At 38.9% G+C, this 20,702-nt stretch overlaps 3 protein-coding genes across 4 annotated transcripts in view; 1 reads left to right on the plus strand and 2 right to left on the minus strand.

Moving 5' to 3' along the window:
- LOC106657503 overlaps positions 1-10,633 on the plus strand; it is a 45,868-nt gene extending 35,235 nt beyond the window's left edge. Inside the window, exons 3-9 of one of the 2 annotated variants that reach the window (XM_023460190.1) lie at positions 691-848; positions 5,008-5,239; positions 5,317-5,515; positions 5,820-6,106; positions 7,515-7,614; positions 8,310-8,696; positions 9,445-10,633. In XM_023460190.1, coding sequence (XP_023315958.1) covers positions 691-848; positions 5,008-5,239; positions 5,317-5,515; positions 5,820-6,106; positions 7,515-7,614; positions 8,310-8,696; positions 9,445-9,560 — 1,479 coding nt within the window. In that variant the 3' untranslated portion in view covers positions 9,561-10,633. Of the gene's footprint in view, positions 1-690; positions 849-5,007; positions 5,240-5,316; positions 5,516-5,819; positions 6,107-7,514; positions 7,615-8,309; positions 8,701-9,444 lie in introns of both variants that reach the window. The other variant, XM_023460189.1, reaches the window with a different exon arrangement.
- On the minus strand, positions 10,527-13,981 carry LOC106657502 (dolichyl-diphosphooligosaccharide--protein glycosyltransferase subunit STT3A). Its single transcript, XM_014379054.2, has 10 exons — positions 13,885-13,981; positions 13,626-13,793; positions 13,376-13,536; positions 12,915-13,304; positions 12,437-12,829; positions 12,198-12,362; positions 11,928-12,116; positions 11,620-11,839; positions 11,342-11,530; positions 10,527-10,672 (listed from the first exon to the last, which is right to left on the minus strand). Exons 1-10 carry the CDS (start codon positions 13,979-13,981, stop codon positions 10,527-10,529), a joined length of 2,118 nt encoding a protein of 705 aa, XP_014234540.1.
- Positions 13,982-17,361: 3,380 nt separating this feature from the next.
- LOC106657469 (zinc finger protein 658-like) lies at positions 17,362-19,828 on the minus strand. The gene is made up of 3 exons (XM_014379003.2): positions 19,665-19,828; positions 19,477-19,591; positions 17,362-19,402 (listed from the first exon to the last, which is right to left on the minus strand). Exons 1-3 carry the CDS (start codon positions 19,697-19,699, stop codon positions 17,687-17,689), a joined length of 1,866 nt encoding a protein of 621 aa, XP_014234489.2. The 5' UTR covers positions 19,700-19,828; the 3' UTR covers positions 17,362-17,686.
- Positions 19,829-20,702: the final 874 nt, after the last annotated feature.

The raw sequence follows: 20,702 nt of genomic DNA on the forward strand, positions 1-20,702 counted from the left end.
CGCGAGTAAGCGCGCGTTCATTAACACGTGACATGCGTAAATGAAATCTCAAAATAGCAAAATATTTTACAAAAGTCGATCCCCTCTGGCCCATACACTATGAAATTTTTCAAGACCCCTGACAATCTATGTTATCTCCTCTCTACCTTGATCGACTTTCATTGATATCATTATCGTGTACGTGTGCCCACGCGCGTTATAAATGATATGCATTGTCATGATCCCAATTGTCTTCTTGTTTTTCTTGGTGCTTTTGATTGCAGAAGAAGTGTTATATCCAAAGGAGATCGACGGACTTACATCCAAACAAAATTTCGTATATATAGCTATCGAGAGAATCTTCTCGACACTTGCGGGTACTGCATAATAGACATGTAGTGTCGGCTATCCAAGTTACTCGGCGCCGAAAGTAACGCCGTACACAGATGGTGTCAGTTTTCCTTCTCGTAGTTTTCTCTGTCATTGTCTTTCTCGCGTCGTAAATGCGTACAGAAGCTTTTCTTAACGGAAATTAAAACAATTCCGTCGACTGTCTCCAAGCTGGAGTCTATATTGTTAACATTATCACGCACACTCGCGACGGGTTTTCACAAGTTTACCCCCTACACACCCACTTTACGATAGAAAATTTTCCACTTGAAAAATAAGTAATTATATACTTGATTAATGCGTCTGTGTTTGTCTCGGCAGGATCACATACAGGAAGTGCTGGACAAGTGGAATCAGATCGACGACGAGATCTGGGCTAAGGTCATTGTCTTCGAGAGAAACAGACGAGTCGCGAAAGCGTACGCGAGGGCGCCCGTGCTCACCGTCAATGACTCCATGGACGGCTTCGATGGATTTAGGTAAGGACACGATTGATTACCGTAAATACCATAATTTTAATTTAACCACCTCGCGAGTGTAATCTCTCGATATGTATGCTCGACTATCTCTGGGTCTGGCTGCGAGTTGGCTGCATGCGGTGAAAGTCACTCGTCGTCGTCGTCGCGGGCCAGGAATAACACAGTAGTCGTATTTTTCCATGCAAACAGAATTATGTTGCTTAACGCACTATCGTAAATCATTGCGCGGGCTCGCGCGAGGTGTCTACCGCGTGTACGTATATCTCTACTATGTGCGTGTATGCGTATACAAAAGACGTTTTTCGCGCGCTTCGTGCACATCTATATCTGCATACACGCATACATATATACACGGTTAATTTTCTTTGCGCGAATAAAACAAGAGGTTGCGCTCCGCGATTTTGCGTATGTGCGTTTGTGTGTGTGTGTGTGTGTGTACAGCGCGCGCGAAAAAAACCGCAAAACATCGTCAAAGCTGTCATCATGCTCGCCGCTCGTGAACGACGCGCACAGTGCACTGCACGCACGTGCGTTTATTTCGTTGTTTGCGTTTCTTCAAATTTTCTTCGCCGTTTTTTTTCTTCTTCGCGTCGTTCGTTCGCTCGTCATTAACTCGTCAAATTTTGTTGCTCTCGGGGCCGCTTACGTGTGTGTGTTGTAAACGCGCTGCAGTATATAAGAGTGAGCCGCACGCAGCACACGTGTAAATTCGACGGTCCCCCGTACATACTCGGAGATGTTTCGTAACCGCGCCGAAGCTGTATTTATATATATTATTATTACGCATTTATAAGGTATGCCGCGTAAATTTTCACGGCCTTATACCGATCTATCAGCTTTAGGCTATACATAAAATGCGACTTTTTTTTATATACACGATATTTTTCTCGCGATTTCGCGACGTTTCGCATTGGAAGACCGAGGAAGGACTGCGCATAATATTTGCAGTTTATTTACGCGCGCTTGTGGATAAACTCGGTATGCATGGTGTGATTTTCAGAGCCTGTATAAATATAAGCTCGGCGCGGCAGCAGCGGATCGATCGTGGCGCGCATTGGTAAAGATCTCGCGCTACATATATAGAAGCGGTCGCATTATAAATAGTCCATATTCAGTTTTATGCACCTGCCCGCGTTTACAGCAGCCGCTCTCGAGTTTGCAGTAGCCCACTTCCAATGTATATATATCCAGCATATCGCGCAGCGCTATACACAGATGTGTATGCGGCATAAATTCGCGCGCAACTCAAAACAGCATTTATATACATTTGCAATGGTTTAAAACCAAACTGCTCGGCGGAGATATAGGCTCGTGTAAAGCGAGCAGCACTACTACCACTACGTCGGCCGTGTGCTTTCTATAAGAGTGAAATGTTATTATAATAGGTCACTAAATAGTACGCGCGCGCGCAGGCAGCCTCGCGTACGTTTGCGGCTTTCACCTGAAATATTTTTTCGCGCTGCTCGCGAACGCGCGCGCGCGGCGCAGACGCTCGTATACATACATATTATATATACGTATGATGTTTTTTTTTGCCTCTACCTCCTTCCTCCGGCGGAGTTTACTCTCTTTTTCCGAATAGTCTAAACGCGAGTAATACACATAGGTATATACAGCGCGAGGGAATTCGGAGGCCTTTTTTTCTCTTATCGCTGTGGGGTATTTTTGGTCCCTGCACTATATGCGAGCTACTGTACCGCAGAAGCCAGGATACGTATATTTTCGAAAGATCACGATCGATGCGCGCGCGCCAGACAATCTCTGCGCTGCTCTCGCGCGCGCGCGGCTTCGAGAAAAGAAAAAAAGAAAAGATATGGTAGCTCGGGCGCATTAGCCTCCTTCTCGATTTTTTTCTCTCTCTCTCTTATCCCTCTTACTTTGTCATTTTCGCCATGCTGCTATATACTAGTCGCGTGTAATGCTCCGCGCAGGCACCGAAACGCCCGGGCTCCGTTACGCCATGCGCGCGCCGCATTTTATACCGCATACCTGACATGGATGATGCGCGCCACAGTCGCCGCCGAGGCTGCAGGTAGCAACAGCAACGAAAACCCATATAGGCACAGCAATTCGTACTCTCGACGAGTGCATGTGCAGTGTGTGCATCTTCAGCTGTGCTTTTTGTATACCCCATGCGGTAAACACACACACACACACAAATTTACGTAATTTTCCAGCAGCAGCTTCGTATGTAGATGCGATGCGCGCATATATGTCTATACGGCTCCTAGAGCCCTTGGGCGAAATATTCGATTGGAAAATATATGTATTAGATGCATTACAAGTGCGAAAGTATATTACGTGGATATTTTTCTGCTTCTTTTCTTCTTCTTTTTCGAGATGATGATAGTTACGTGACGATCTCGTGCTATGCAGCGCGAGCAAGCATGTATTTGTACAGCGTTTGCCACTGCTATTGCGATACACACCTCGTGTCATGTATATTATGCCGTACGCGTGTGTGTATAATATACGTTTAAAGCCACACCGCCGGGGGGACGAATTTCATTAACGCGCAAAAAAAGCGGCGAATTTTCATAAATTATTGAAACATCTCGAGGCCTTGGGGATATGTATAAACGATCATCTCGACGACGATGACGACGACGACTACGAGCGAATATTAAAAAAATCGCGTAATTTTCCCTGAGCACCGTAGACTTTTCCTACCCAACTCGCGCGAAAGCTAAACGTATATTATGTGCATCGTCTCGAGTTGTTTTCAAAATTCAATCCTTCGATACGTCTATACATACGAGTGCATGTGCTATATATGAAAAATGAAAAGAGAAGAAAATGTTTCTCGCAGTCGTCGGTGTGCATATAAGATCTCTCGGTTTCTGCGTACGTACGTACATATATATACACAAGTATACGCGGCGCTTACGGTGGTGTTCTCTCCTCGGTCTCGGCTCGCTGCCTACTCGGTGAAACTCCGAAACTGCCGAGACGTACTACTACTATATACACGAATCATCGAAAGTCGCGCTCGCGCGAGAGTTGCCTGAGTTTTGCCTTACTTCCATACTACCTGAGCTACTACTAGCACTGACTGCTATTTACTACGCATTACTACTACTATTATACCAGTGCTGCGTACTCGCGGTTAGCGTCCCGATTTCTATAATTATATTCGCCTACGCGCGCAGGATTATCACTCGATGTAGCTCTCTGTGTATAGTGCGCCTACAACAGCAACACAACATTATGTCTCGGTCACGTTCCGATTATTCGTCTGTTATGTTATATTGTGCTGTATATACTCGTTGTATACTCCTCGCAGGCCGCGGGGCCCCCAGCTCGCTCTGGCGACTTACATATTATATATACGCAGCACACAAGTGTGTTAAGTCCTGCGACGACGCCGAATGCGTGTACCGACTTGACAATTGCACGCAGAGAAGTAACTGCGACTTTTTGTGCTCTCGCGAATGGCCACAAAAGTACACCGGCCTTTTTTGAAACTTCCTACACGACGAACGTCTCGTTGCCACTGCGCCAAACTATATCATGTACAACATCGTTATTATTATACGCGCCGACTGACGTATCGAGATGGAAAAATATTTATGTATTTCGGCGAAAAAAAAAACAGGTTGAAGCGAAATGCTAATCGACGCGTCGAGCGAGAGAGCGATAGCCACGTGATTTAGTTGTATAATAGTGATAGATTTCGGCAACGATTCTTTTATATATGATATAGGTGTGTACGTGCAAATACGCGATTTATAGCAAAATATTACGCATACACGAGCGTACAAACGAGACGTCAACCGGTATGCATAATTAAAAGGACATTTTTTATTTTTTCTTCGGCTAACACGCGCAAGATTGATAACTTTGCGTGTGCGCGCACGAGATACGTATATTATATCATTATGTATTTATTTCTGGCTATTATAAAATTCGGCAAAAATTCGTTCGCTGCTTGACGACGACGACGATGACCTTTCCGGCTTAATGCGTGCCGTGATTTCACTATTTCGTAAAGGGAAAGAAGGAAAAAAAAATTATGTATAAACGATCCGACGACGATCAGGCCGACGAAAAATTGCTCAATTCGTCTACGGATGGTTGATGTCCACGGGAAGATGAAAAATAAAAAAATAAGAACCGCAAATAAAGAGAAAAATCTAATGATATTTTCCTCGATTTACAGAATAGGACTGTGCGGCTTCGACAATCCGATGCGCGACGCCAAGACGGAGGAGGCCAGACGACAGATAAACCACGGCGTGAAGATCAAGATGGACGGCGACGGCAACATACTGATCAAGCGCATGTGCAAAAGCAACGTCTACGTGAGGCCCACGAGTCAGGCCGAGAACGCGATCGGCCCCGAAATCGTTCGCAATTCTCAGGGCGCCCTCGAGTACGACAAACCCGGAAAGGTACCACTAAATTAGTACCTATATTTTACATCGAAAACTTGTAAACCGGATCGTTAATCGTCGTTCTATTTCCGCAGCTCTTCGACATGGCCAAATTCTCGGCCAATCTGACGCAGGAGACGAGGCAGGCCTACCCGGACAGACGGCGACTCGAGACCCAGTGTCTAAGCGCCATCGTCTTCGTGAAGACGGACGCGGATCTGCTGCAGTGCCCCATCTGGGTGCTCATCGTCAACGTTGTAGGTCTTGACATGTTGAAGTCGAAGCTACCGCCAGGTAAGTGCAGCAGATCATCATCGTCACCTCGCAAGCGCGTCCTCGACCTTGAAAGAGAAACACGCTCGATCCGTTCCCAAAACCTCGATTTTCTCCTACCGATTGATGTCCGCGCGCTCGAGTCACGTCGCGCGAGCTTTATGGCTGCTATACGTACTGCCTAAAGTCACGAGAGCAGCTCGCTAATGACAGCCGCGCAAAAGAAGATCGTGATATAACGATAATTAGTACTCGCGCTTCGTCATGGCGCGTCGTGATGATAATTATGAATTTTTTTTCTCATTCCCTTTTTGTGTCTTCGCAGTTGGAGCAGTACCGAGGCCGGTGGACATAAAAAATCGGCCGCGCATACCGATCCCCGACGAGGATCCCTACAGCATCGCCGGCACCTCGAGCTCGACCGAGCGCGGCATCGGCAGCAGCAGCGGCGGCGGTGGTCATCCAGCCTTCGCCGCCTACAAGCAGCACCAGCTGGAGCGCGAGCACGCCCGCCTGACGGGACATCGGCGAGGCGGCGGCTCCGCCGGTGGCGCTGGAAAGCCACCGAAATTGCCGCCGAGAGAGAATCTCTACGGTCACGACATTCCTAAGGTGAGCCTCGAATTCTCGCATCCTTCGTTCTTCGCTGTCTCTCGCAATCGTTATACCATCTTCTTTAGCCTTGCCGTGTCAGTCGTAATCGTCAGCGACGAATATATATACGCTGCTGTATAAATAATTTTATATTGGCGCGTGCTCGCCATACGAAAAAAAAGTCGTCGTATGGATTAATCGTCGATTATCATTGCGAAACTGACTCGGAGGAATACTTTTTTTTTTGCGAAAAAGAAGAAAAAATTAAGCAAAAAAAAAAAAATAAAACTAAAATTATCTTTGGTGTGAAATACGAGACGCGATCACTCGCTGAAGAGCTGCTGCTCCTGCCTCGTTCCGGTTGAAGAGAGCGCATTAAGGACACATTGTGCAATCTTCGTTCTCTGTCTCTGTCTCTCTCTTCTTTCCGAATTTCTTTAATTGCGAGTTTCGTTTTCTTGTGCTTTTATACTTTGCATACGCGTATAGCGTGTATACCGGTTTTCTTGTCGTTTCTTTATTTCGCTTCTTTTTTTTTTGTTCTTCTCTGCTACATGCAGAGTCGCGAAGCAAGAGAAATACATGCCATTGACGGATGGCCTTTGAGAAAAAAAAGGCTAAAATCTCGTGCTCACAGAAGCAAACGTGACGTTTTACGAATATCAAACGCGGACCGTGGAGCACTTCACGGTGTACATGATATAGGTATGCGCGACCTGTAAATGAGACAAGGCATGAATAGTATACGGTAATTGCGCTGCTAGTCATGATTCGTATATTATATCAATGAAATTTGACATGTGCAGAGGAGAGAAAACTTTTGTTCGATATTACATGCGTGTCGCATAAACGTGTATTTGTTATTTTTATGTAATTGTGGCCTATATGTATGTGATATTATATCGTATATATGTACCTGTTGTTTTTACACGTCTATTATGATTGTCTTGTATTATGTTTTTAAAGATGCCGAGGCAGGTTTACGTGAAGGTACGTTTTCAACATATGTCTGTCTTTTGATTAACCAAAAATACATAGCAATATCTTTAGCATTCCGCACTTGATTTCGCACTGCAAAAGAAACAAAAAAAAAGATTGGTACACGGGCGAAAAAAAATGTTACGTACCGGGAATGCCTGAAAAAGGAAACATGCAGTTTTTCGGCACATTTATATGTTATTATTTTATATACACTCACGCATATTACATAGCGCACGTTTACTCATAATACAACATCACGAAAACCTGCCTCAATTTTCTCTCTTTCTCTCTGTCTCTCTCTCTGTCTTCTTATTACTTGGTTTATGGCCGCTGATGAAATGTATGTAATAAAAATATAATTCATAAGGGTATATAATAATATCGATTCCTCGGAGAATATGATCGAACGTTGTTTTTTTCAATGTTGTCCTTTCTTTTCTTGCAGCCGGATTACGACGACATCGAGAACGATTACGCGCCGAGCTCGGCCAGAGCCGCAGCCATGGACGACAAGAAGAGTAAAAAGGAAAATAATAAGAAATACGGTGAGTGTCTCTCGCTCGCTTATAAGGTTCAAGGTCGATTCATTAGAGTGAAAAATAAAAAACAAAACAAAAATCAAAGCTCGATCGCGACGGCGGCGGCGGCGGCCGCAATTCGTGCATCGCGCGCGCTTGTACCGAATATTAATCCCGCTCGATCTCTTTCGTCTAGCGCAAGCCAAGATTTCATCATCGCATCTCTTGCCGATTTCAGTAATGCCTTGTATATATTATAGACATATTCCACTTGTCTATTGATCGCAATTTGAAGCTTAATACGTCGAGAGCAGCAAATATCGCGGCGTGTATACCGGTTGCGCAACGAATTATTTTGGCTCACTCTCTCGAGCGCGAGAGAGAGAGAATCTATAATATGCGCGATTCGACAGTTAAAAAAAAATATTACACAAAATACAGCAAATGGAGCAAGATTATTATTGTGCATTATAGGCGCTCTTCGTCGGCGCAATACGAGTAGTGCGCAGCGCAGTTTCGATCGATTCGCGGCGCGGGACCGATCGTTTCGCAACGCCGCCGCACGCGAAAAGTAATGAAGCAAAGCGGGAAAAAAAAAAAGAAAAAAAAAAAAAATAAAAATAAAGTGTCGAGAACGAGAGAGATCGCTTATAATAATACGAGCCATAACGCAATCGAGAGATGTTAATAATCGATTTATATTTTTCCACGCACACACACAGACGATCCTTACTACTGCGGTCTACGGGCGCGCGTACCGAATTTCGTCAAGATGGCCAACAAGAGCAACGGCCACCACTTGGCCGTGCCCACGGTCCAGCCGGCCATGTCCATGTCCAAGATCTACGCGCACTCGCATCGCTCGTCCCAGCAGCATCAGCAGCAGCAATACGTCCACAGCAACGGCAACGGCCATCATCATCCGCATCATCATCATCAACACAGCAACGGACACGGGCATCATCCGCAGGCGGTGGCCAACGCGGCGGCCTACGCCTATCCCCTGCACCATAGTCAATCGGCCCAGATCTACGGCCATCTGCCCGCCGATCTCGTGAGCAAGCGCCAGCCCATCATGTACCACGCGAGAAGCTTCGAGAGCGGACTCGGTGAGTATGTGCTCGACCTTTTTTTTTTTGAATTTTTTTTTCCTCGCTTGAGCTTGTATTGTGTATTGTGTGCTTTTGCTCTACATTCTGTTGTTCACCTCAATGCGTTTATACGATCCTCTGGGTCTTCGTAATACGAGGGGTAATAAAAAAAATAAAAAAAAGAAGCAGTTCATTTCCAAGAGGGGGCGCAACGGCAATAAAATAATGCGTGCTGCTGCGTGTGTATGCCGCGGGGGACGCCCATGAAAACACCCGAGGTGGCCCATCATCAGGCGTTTCAATGACTATTGATTATCAAACACTTACGCGAACGCGTAATAATACACGCGGATATACGGGGCCCATCTCTTTTACCGATGGTCCGCGCACGCGAAGCACTACGAGATCCGAAATTCTTCCGTTTTTTATTTTGGTCGATTTTTTTTGTCCGAGAAACAAGTGCACCGGCGTGTCGTATTATAACTGACGAAATTAATTGCGTAATTCTCGTAAAGGGCGCGGTGCGCGGCTATTATTTCGCGATTCGACCTCGCGAGAAAAAAAATAATAAAGTAAGATACACTTACACGCGCTTGTGTAAAAAGTCGAGTGCCTCCTCTCTCGTCGTTCTCTTTAATCTTTCCGTTAGCCCAGCCTACCAGTATGAACGCATTACGTTCTCAACTTTATATCATTACGCACGTATATGCGTTCGATTAATCAAATGTCCTCATTTTTAACGTTTTTACTCGTTTCCTCTTTGCAGATGTGGACGACAGAATCGACTCACCTTACAATCACATTTACGGAAGACTGCCAATACCAACGAGGGGCGTAATACCCCCAGCACCACGGGCTATGTTCATTGGCGAATGGGACTGAAATCTGATTAGACGAATTTAGCTTATGTAATTACCGATTAAAAATGGGGAAGAGAAGGCAGCCTCTCTCTCTCTCTCTGCGCTCGTTGTCTACCAGACGTACGGATTTTTGTTGTCTTTCTTTGACTCTGAAGAATTGTGTCTTTTCATTCCCAGGAGATACGAGACAAGAGAGTGAGCGAGAGAGAGAGAGCAGCAGCGGCAGCATCAGCATCGTGCACGAACGTCGATAATAGAAATTTTATCGATCGACTCGTCCGTATCTCTGTATGATGTAGCACTATATGCACCGAAAAAGGCGAGGGGACAGAAAGAGAGAAGAGTTCTTGTAAAATATTAGATTGTAAATTGTTAAAAACTTATTTTTGTAATTCATATTGAACACGATAATTATTTAACGTGTAGAAAGTATAAAGTACGAACACTAGTGTGCCATGTGCATGGAGAACAGTGGCAAGCGCTTGACTCTCGTATCACGTTTCTGAGTCAATAATAATTATTATTTTTTATATACATAATCTATCATGCATAGAAAGAAGATTATTTGGTTTATCTACATGTAAATCAATCGAATAGTACTTCTCGCGATTCATTATAAAAAATTAGAATGAATGCTTGATGATGTAGAATATTATGATCCGCGTCAACAATGAAACGCTGCGATTATACGACGATTTTTTTTTTTTTTTTTTTAAATAAATGTAGTTATTGTAAGCCTCAGAAAAATTTGCAAAAAAAGTAGATCTTACTGAAAAACTTATGTTTATAGTCGTAAAAAAATCTTACATTATTTATAACTTACAGCACTCGTCACAATTTATTTTATAATAAGTGCATTGGACAGCGATTTTAAAAATCGTTACAACGTATCCACGTTGCACGTAATAAACGGAAGCATGACATAGGAAAATCTCTCTCGGGCTAAATTAATCTTTTATACATCACGTGAAACTGCAAATTTTTAATTTCAGTTTCCACGATTTCTCAGATCTTTCACTTTGTAAATGCGCACAAGCCAATGTTCGGTCGTGTAGGCCTCTTCCAAAGTAGTCAAATCGAAGTCTTTGTTACCGATCTCCATGTTCCTCACTCGATCGTACCCCGATGGTTTTCCTGAAATTGAAAAGCGTAAATTAAATTGTTGAATCACTGTTGTGTAATTTCAAAATAATGCGTGCTCCAATATTTTAAAACAACGTTTTTTATAAGATGTTCGATTTAGTAGTTTCTTTGTATGCAATAGCCAAATATGCTTTTGGAATGTTTTTTCTTAACTTTACGTAGCATAAAATAATGTTCTCCATTCGATTGTGTATTTTCTTATTTTAATTGGATGAACGAGTGTAATAATTATACTTAATTATAAGTGTATTTTACAAATGAATAGTACCTAGGTGTAATAGAAGCCTAGGTTGTAAGAAACAATGCATTAAGTCAATACAAGCAATTTTTATGAATCTGTTAATTAGATCTGATTCCCTACTTCTTACATAAATATATTAAATAAATTACATACTTTTTACTGTATGCAAATATTATTATGAAATTGTGTAATGTTAATCACTATCTTTTATATGTATATTATTTTGTAAAATAATTTTTAAAGGTAAGTGGCTTCTGAGTTTGTTTATGAGAAATGAGAAAAGACAATTTATATTGTGAATGTAATATATTAATTGATAATAATAAATATGATGAAAAAGTTAGTGAGCTATTATTACTAAATACCTATTTAAACTTGTTAAAACTGCTTTCAAGTAAAGTATAAAATGCAATAATTACCTCCTTCAGTATAGACTTGACCAAACTTGTAGTAGCACATTTTATACATTAAGCAATTGAGTAAGGTGGGAGTTCCTTCTTTGTCTACTCTGAATTCACCAGCAGGATTGTAATAGTCCCATTCGGAAATTGATTTTCCTTTTTCTGTACTTCCTGCTATTCTAACCATCCATAAAAATTTATTAAGGTCTGTAATGAAAAAGTTTCATGGATTAAGTCATTTGTATGAGCATTTTGTACAATAAGTTGCTATCCTTAGTTTTTTGTCACCAACTCACCATCCGATGAATAGCCTGTTAATCCACCAAAGATAACAAGAACATAATTTACATCGAGTTCCCTCATGATTTCATATGCTTTTTCTTCAGAACTTGCCATTGCTTGACCAACCCTTGATATATGGGTATTATTCCACGTGTTATTATCGACTAATATTGTCCGATTCGCCATTGCTGTTATTTGATACCCATAATCCCACCAAGACATTATTTTTGCATCCTTAAATTTTAAGCAAAGTTCATAATATCATTCACTTGGAAATTCTAAATTTGACGAAATGAATATGAAATAAGCTCAAAAAAGTTACCTCTGGTGTATTCATGCGCAACCAGTAGTACGCTTCCCTGAAATCGTCGAAAATCATACGACCACCATCAGGAGATCGAGCCGATAAAACAATACTTGGTGAACTGTAGGCTTCCACGGTGACCCATGTGCAGTGGAAAGTGTAAGAGAAGAAAAACACACACATAATAATCACAAAAAACGTTGCAACCTACAATTAAAGCAATACGACAATAGTTAATTTTTCTGTGAAAATCGATGTTCAACTCATCAATTTTATAGTAAAATTTACCTGACTCCTAAGAACATAATTACTCTCTAACTTTTTCGATTTCTTATCGACTACTTTGCTAGCTTCTATGTCTTTCATATATTTAAGAAGCAAAGTAGAAGCTCCAATTCCTCCCAAAATACACATCACAGGTGCCAGCACCAACATCAACCGCACCATAACGCCCTGAAATGAAATTAATTATGAAATTATGACAAAATTTTTTTTTTAAACTAATCTTTTTAAAATTAAATATTTACCGCAAAGTATAAACTCGTAGCACCATATAAAATTAAAAATATATTGGAATCTGTGAGCTTTGAAAAGCAAAAATATAGCCCAGCTGGGAATAAGAACACCAGAATTTGAAGATCAAAGTAAAATGAACTCCATGAAGTTGGCTGATGTTCTGATACAGAAGCTATAATTGGAATGTGATTTTTAGCGTATGAAGGATCCAGTAAAGAATAAAATCTTCCAGTCCATGGTGAAATTTTTCCTGTTATTGTTAAAATAGCTCCAACGATTGCTGACAATACTACTGTAGAAATTATCAGACCATGAAAGAGTGCTTCAAAATCAGTGGCAGACAACCGACTACGAAGGTAATCAACCAGGGCATGTATTTGACATAATCCAAATACAACTATGGCCTGTAAATAGTGTAAATTTTTGAATGAATATTAGCCAAAATTATTTAGGAAAATATTGGGTTTTTCAATTTTTAAGTTTACTCACAAGCATGTGTTCTGAGCTCTGAACAGGTTGAAATCCAACAAATGGAATTTGCATAGAATATATAGTTCCCAAACAATAAGTAATGCTGTAGGCAATGTAAATTCTATGGGAAAACCTTCCTGTTACCATGAGCGTTAAAACATGTAATGGAATGAGATTTATGAGGAACACGTAACCACCCCAAGATGAAACCATATAAAAGTATGCTAAAGCAGTGCATGTAGACCAGAAAATTGAACCAGTTTTTACAGCCTTAATCCACATATAATAAGTAAAAAGCATACAAAAGATTGCAATGCCTTCATTATCATATGATCCAGCAACAGATCTGGAAATATATCCAGGTACGATTGCAATCATGGAAGCAGCAAATAATCCAGATGCTGAATCCTAGAATAATTCAAGTACATAATTAAGTATAAATATATAAAAATTCTCCATCGCATTATTTTATTACTTACTTTCAATTCTTTTGTTAATAGATATGTTACAATAGTTGTAAAACTCGAGAAAAGTGGAGCAAGGAAGACACAAACATTTCTTATGTCTATGGTAATGTTCAAAAATTGTGCAATATGATAAAAAATAGCTGAAGTAACCATCAATCCAGGATAAATAGTTCCTGCAATAATAAGAGTTAATTTACGTACTGTATCATTATATTACTGAATTATATACTGTTTACAATGAATAAAATATTCTATATTATACCTCCAATTATTCTTCCCAATGGGTACCACACTCGATCATCAAACCAATTTAGAAAATTGTAAAAACCTTCTTCAGAGAGATATTTAGTGGTGCGATAATTGAAATATGGATCGAACTCATGGATGACGCTTTCAAATCTCAATACAGAAAACAATCGTGTTGCAAATGCTACAAATAATGAATTATTCACCGGTCAGTAAAATTATATTTTATTATAGGCAAAGAATTAAAACTCACAAAAATAATAATTATTACTTACAAAGAATTGCTGCAAACGACAAAATTGTTAATTTCAGAAGAGTTTCTTGCTTTTGAGCGGACATCCGCAGACCCTTTGCCTTTAAAAGGACCCCCATCCTGGATCTTTAATGAATCATAAAAAAGTTTATCATTAGATAAGCTATCACTTGAAAGTAGTTGTTTACATACATTAAATACTTTTGTATAAGATTAAAACATTTCACTGTTACAACGAAAAGTACACTAAAGTAAATACGCTTGACAATTCTGATATTGAATAGTTATAAACTGTGAATAGCCACAGAAATAAATACACATTTTAATCGCGCATATTAAGTATACGCCGGCCGGCAAACACAACCCCTCACTTTGGCAAGAGCTATATGTAAAAACACACCGAGCGCCGCGAGCGAATATATAACAAGTTGCTGTGCATGCTATCACAAAACTCAACTTACATTATTTACTAATAATTGGGCTGCTGCGGGATTGATTTATTTCTTTCCGTGTACAAAAAATACCTGCCGCTCAAGTCATCAAAACAAAATTTTGCGCTGATACGAGGCCTCGGATCAGCCCAGATTTTTATTATTATGGCATTCGATGTGTTAGCACATCACTGGCTGGTACAGAATTTTTAGTATGCTGCTGCCCGCTATGCAGATATGGATGCGCTGATAAATAAGGCTGCGATTGCAGTGGAGATCAGCGCCGCATGACGTTGGCTCGCGAAATCATTATGGGTTAATTCACAAAATGCAGGGGAGCACTTGCCGCTGGAGCAGCGGGTCATTTGAATAATTTGAGGGATCCATGTGGATGTAACTGAAATCAATTTAAGAAATTGAAGCGAATTAAAGGTAAAATATCATCGTTCACTCATAATTGAAAATAGTAGTTATAATTTTTTACAAGTAGTTACTGTAGGGATTAATCCTAAATGTAAATCTGAATTAGTGTAACGTATTCGTGAAATTCAATATAAGCCGAGATTTAAAAATAAGGCTTTCGTGAGTACACACGCACGCAGTTAATATTCATGGATTTCCCGATTTATTGAAGATGATTTTTTGACATAACATGTCACTTCACGCGGATGCGATCTTAGTTGGAGCTGTTATCTTGAATTTATTCGCGATATCTCCACTTACATTATTTTAATTAAACAATCGATAAGGCTCCGAATGGTGGGCGTGAAATTGTTTGAACACACACCCGCCATATTCGGTGGCGGAGTTTCTCAAAAAAGTCTGGATCGCTGACATTTTATTGGATACGTGAGGAGACCAACGCACAGATTTTACTACGATATTTATAGGTATTAAGCTTTTAATTACACATGTTTTTGTGGTTTTATTTCATCTTATTGAAATGCCATTCCGCGCTGTGTTGGTCAGTGAAAATATAAAAAGATCAGAGAAATTCGATAAATCATCGACAAACACGTGTTCGGTTAGCAAATATTTTTACCCGAGATTGACACAAAAACTTCGCCACTGTCAAAATTGTTTTTGATATTTTTTTTCTTTTTTTGGACTTATTGACCCTTTTCCCAAGTGAACAAAGAAAAAATTTTCGGGAGCGCTTTGAATAATTTCAAACTCAATCTTCAACAATGATCTTGCAGAGGCTTACATATATCTATCCACTCGACACTCGACACGAGCAAAAAAGCTCAAAGTACAATTGGCGCACGCGTGCACACCTTTACACAAAGCCGAACGTGTTTGCCTGGATACTCGCCTGCGCGCGTCCTCTTTAACAATATGTAATAACGCACAAAAGAGACAAGTTCTAAACTCGAAACTTTTTTTCGTTGTTTCATTTTCCGCGCTGGAGCATCGCCGCCGTTGAATAATTGTTAGAAAGTTTTGCGCATGCAAATTTTTCGCACGGGCCGATAGTGGAGAGGTTTATGTTTTATTGTATGTTTTTTTAAGCTTGCGAAAACTTTGTCGCCTCTCGTATTTATCTACCTAAATTTTATTATTTTTACAATTCCAATCGGTTATATTTTCAAATACGAAAATATTTTGAAAGTAAGAAATAAAATAAAATCCGTTACATAATAAGATACAGATGGATTTAGCTTACTAATTCCGAAGCAATGTTCAAAATATCGATGTTGATGCGAACTTTTTCTCGCTCATTTTATTTTTCCTCGTTCTTAAGACTTTACGAGACAACGTATAAATTGCAATTATCTCGTCAAATGTATAGCGCCCGAGAAAAATAAGAAATCAGCGAACACACAATTTCGTTGTTATTACAATGAGATGACGCAATGATCACCAAGAGACAAATAGTTGCATCATGCATTATTAGAAGTGTACAGTTGGTATGTAATATGGATTGGCGTCGCGAGCGTTTAAGCCTCGGCCGGATAGATAATAATTACAATTTGTAGATCGGGTTTCGAGATAAGGTAAGAGGCGTACGGTGCGCATAAAAGTAACGTTAAAATTTCCAAGCTATATATAATATCGATTGTCTTCTTTCCGTTCGTGCTTTGTAAATTATTTTCAAATGTATAACGCACGCAAATGTCACGCTGGAATGAAGCGGTTACTACTCGAGTGGCCGCTCGATACACGAGAAATGTATAATATATGCTGCAGAAAAAATTCCAAACTGTATAGAAATTAATATAAGCGTGGGTGGATTGTATAATGTGCACTTCAATCGAACAGCTTCGTTGGTCGATGAAAGGTTTCGGCTTTCCATTCTTCGCTGACGTGGTTCTGAACACTCAAGACTCCTTATAAAATGTACGTACGGAATCGTAATTATTGGTCTTCACACGGATTACCAGAAGCGTTTTACATTCTTGATGTAATGCACGATCAAAGTGACGTATACATCTAATGCAAATATTTCCAGTTTATGGGAAATTCTGCCGAGTGACTCGAGAGTTTCTTGCGGATTGTAATATTAACGCCCCGGAAAAAATACTTATTATGACAAAAATCTTACCTTTGATTTGTTCAGTCTTTTTTTTTTAACGATGGAGCAATCAGCGTGCAAGAATATCAGGAATGTAATTTTTAAGAATTTCAATCGAGTGAGTTGAATGTATACATAGATATTTTAAGAAAATCATTGGTGTCGATATATTTACTGGATGTTTATCGAAAAATTTGGTTTGGTGGTTTTTTTTTACTGATTCCAAGTTATTAATTCCGCAAATTTAGTCACTTGAAGGAAAAACTTGAAAGAAATAGAAGACTAAAAACGTCGGGATTTATTCAATTTTTTACAAGGTTTAATTCTTTTTTTATGGAAAATGTTTATGTTGCGTGGAAATAAATACCAATCAGTTGTTATTTTTGAGGAGGAAAGAGAGTATACTTGTCATTAAATTGGTGTTGGATATAATAGTTGAAAATAAAATATATTCTAATAATGTCACAAAAATTCAATTTAATGAAAATGAATTTATTTTTAACACTTTACATTAAAATATTATCTTGTAAATATACCATAGTTTGTACCGAATTGATGTGAAATTTTAGATTTTTTTGGCAAATATACCATTCCACAAATTTCACACGGGTGAGAAATACAATTATGCTCTGAATAAATACATTTTTAAAGATTATATTTTCGCGAAAATAACTATTCACATAGATCGCTGTTGTAAGGTTTTCTCGACAATTGTGCACCAATTCAAATGTGACATGGGAATTTGTTACAATTAGGCACCGCTTGTGCGAAAATGTATTAACGCGCATATCGCAGTTTTAACGTTTCGGATTATTATATACTGAATCAATGTGCGCCTTAAGATAAACTTTTTTTTTAAATAATTTCCCACAAATGTCTCATAGATAAGTAATACTATTATGAATTGAATCAACATGGACTTTAAGATGACCCTTTTGTGAAAATGTTTTTCCACAAGTGCTACACGGGTAATTAATTCTATTGTGCACCGAATCGATATGTTTTTTCACATTAAAGTTATGTGAAAATAACTTCCCACATACATCGCAGTTGTAAGTTTTTTGACCGCCATGCACCGAACCAATATGCAATTTAAGATAACGATTTTGTGAAAACATTTTTCCACAAGTTTGACTTGAGTGTTTGATACGATTATGCACCGAATCAATATGCAATTTGAGATTATCTCTGCTTTTCAATGACTTTCCACAAATTTCACAAGGGAAGAAAATACTCTTATGCAACGAATCAATATGTTTTTTCAGACCAGTCTTTTGTGAAAATGTCTTTTCGCACGTGTGGCATTGGTGCCTCTTACCACTATGCACCGAATCATTATGCAATTTGAGATAACCTTTATTTTTGAATGTCTTTCCACAAGTGGTACATGGGTGTTTGATACAATCATGCACCGAATCAATATGGGTATTCAGATTACACTTTTGTAAAAATGTCTTTCCGCATACATCACAGTTGTGAGGTTTTTGACCACTATGCACTGAATCAATATGCAATTTGAGATAGCCTTTATTTTTGAATGTCTTTCCACAAGTGGTACATGGGTGTTTGATATAATCATGCACCGAATCAATATGGCTTTTCAGACTACTCTTTTGTGAAAATGTCTTTTCACATGTATCGCAATGGTAAGGTTTTTTACCACTATGCACTGAACCAATATGCAATTTAAGATAACCATTTTGTGAAAACATTTTTCCACAAGTTTGGCATGGGTGTTTGATGCGATCATGCACCGAATCAATATGCAATTTGAGATAACCTCTGCTTTTAAATGACTTTCTACAAATCTCACAAGGGAAGAAAATACTCTTATGCACCGTATCAATATGTATTTTCAGACTAGACTTTAGTGAAAATGTCTTTTCGCACGTGTGGCATGGGTGCCTCATACCACTATGCACCGAATCAATATGCAATTTGAGATAACCTTTATTTTTGAATGTCTTTCCACAATTGGTACATGGGTGTTTGATACAATCATGCACCGAATCAATATGGGTATTCAAACTACTTTTTTGTGTAAATGTCTTTTCACATATATCACAGGTGTAAGGTTTTTGACCATTATGCACTGAATCAATATGTAATTTGAGATAACTTTTGCTTTCGAATTCCTTTTCACAATTGTAACATGGGTATTTGACACGTTTATGCTCTGAATCAATGTGATCTTTCAGATTCATTTTTGTAAGAAATTGTTTCAAACATGTTTTACATTCAATTGATTTTTTACTCTTACCAACTAAAGCATCAATTTTCGCATTTTGTCCCCTGATTTGGCAGTCAGTATGTGTATCATTAATTTGTATAGTTCCACCGAGAAACTCTTCCTTCTCGGTGGCCTTTTTTTCTATTTTAATCAAGTTATGTTCTAATAAATTGGGTTTTACATCTTTGCACTCAAACTCTATTTTAATTTCTTGGTTAGATTTGAGTTTTTGAATTTCTTCGTTCTTTTTATCAGCTACCAATAAATTCACAATGGGTTTTACATCTTTGCACTCAAACTCTATTTTAATTTCTTGGTTAGGTTGAGATTCACGAAAATCTTCGAGCTTTTCAAGAGTATGATTCTGTTAAGAAATTGAAATCTTGTAAAAATTAAATAAAAAAATGATTATTTTATCGATTATTTAAATCAACTTACGGTACTCTCTTGCAGACATCTGAGGTATTGCAAATGTTTTGTATCGGATGTTTGGTCTTTGGATTCACTATATTTTTTTTCATCGTAGCACATGTCATTAGCCTCTTGTTTTACACTGAAAAAATCGATAAAATTAAAAAAAAATATACTTATTTATTTGTTTTTTTAATTTTTACAATGACAATTACTAGTCAGAGTAGTTGACTGTATCACTGGATTTCATCGTTTTGAATTTAAGACTAGTCAACTACTATCGAACTATTTCTCAAATGTGATTAAAATTATTTCGTATTACAACAAACTGTGAAATCAAAATTATGACTAGTCCAGGAGAGTAAAAGTAATAGCTGAGCAATCTCGAGGGCTCGAGATGTTTACAAATATCAAATAAAATTAGTACCAGCACATGAAGTCCAGGTGGTAGAAATTTAACTAGCAGATCAGATATAGTATATGACGCTTGAGAAAAATGTCTGAGAGTTGTTTTCTATATTGTAAAATCTCATGTTTGCGCATACATAAATATGAAACAGGCTAATTATACAAAAATTTATATGAACACGATGAAAAATTGAATTTAAGAAAAACAACCAATTGAAGCTAATAAAAGTTAAACATTATTCCAACCCTAGTCAGGACGAAGGCAATAACATGAAAAACGTGAAAAGCTTGCGCATAAGAACATTTAAAAATTTGACAGTGCATTATAATTAGTGGAAATTCATGTTACAACATACTGCGAAAATGTAACTGATTAACATTTGTGATAATACTGTGGTGTTATTATTTAAAATAATTTCATAGATAATCCTTGCATAAATTAAAGGTTCTAAAAGCTCTGGAAATTTAAGGCTTGAGTCGCTGTTACGATCAAAATCGATTATTACATTCAATTATTCTTTTTTTTTTTTGTAGCGGATTCTTTTTCTTTCACTCAATAGCCCTGTGATAAGCTCAAAAAAGAACCACGAGTCGGGCAATTTTTTTACGTACTTGTAAGCTTTAAACTATGTAACAGTTATATTCTATCAAAATAAATTGCATTTATTGTCGATTGCAATGAAGATGGAGCCGAAAAAACTTATGGTGCGATTATTGCACAAAATCATCATAAGTACAGTTTCAAAAGCACTCGCAGGTACACATTGTCGATAGCTCAGGAGGCTGCATGGTCGCCTGGTGCTATCCTTATGCACTCGGTTAGTCTCAGATTCGAGCCTACTTCA

This window comes from Trichogramma pretiosum, unplaced genomic scaffold (assembly GCF_000599845.2).
Source record: "Trichogramma pretiosum strain Unisexual culture from Peru unplaced genomic scaffold, Tpre_2.0 scaffold40, whole genome shotgun sequence".
NCBI classification, from domain to species: Eukaryota; Metazoa; Arthropoda; class Insecta; order Hymenoptera; family Trichogrammatidae; genus Trichogramma; species Trichogramma pretiosum.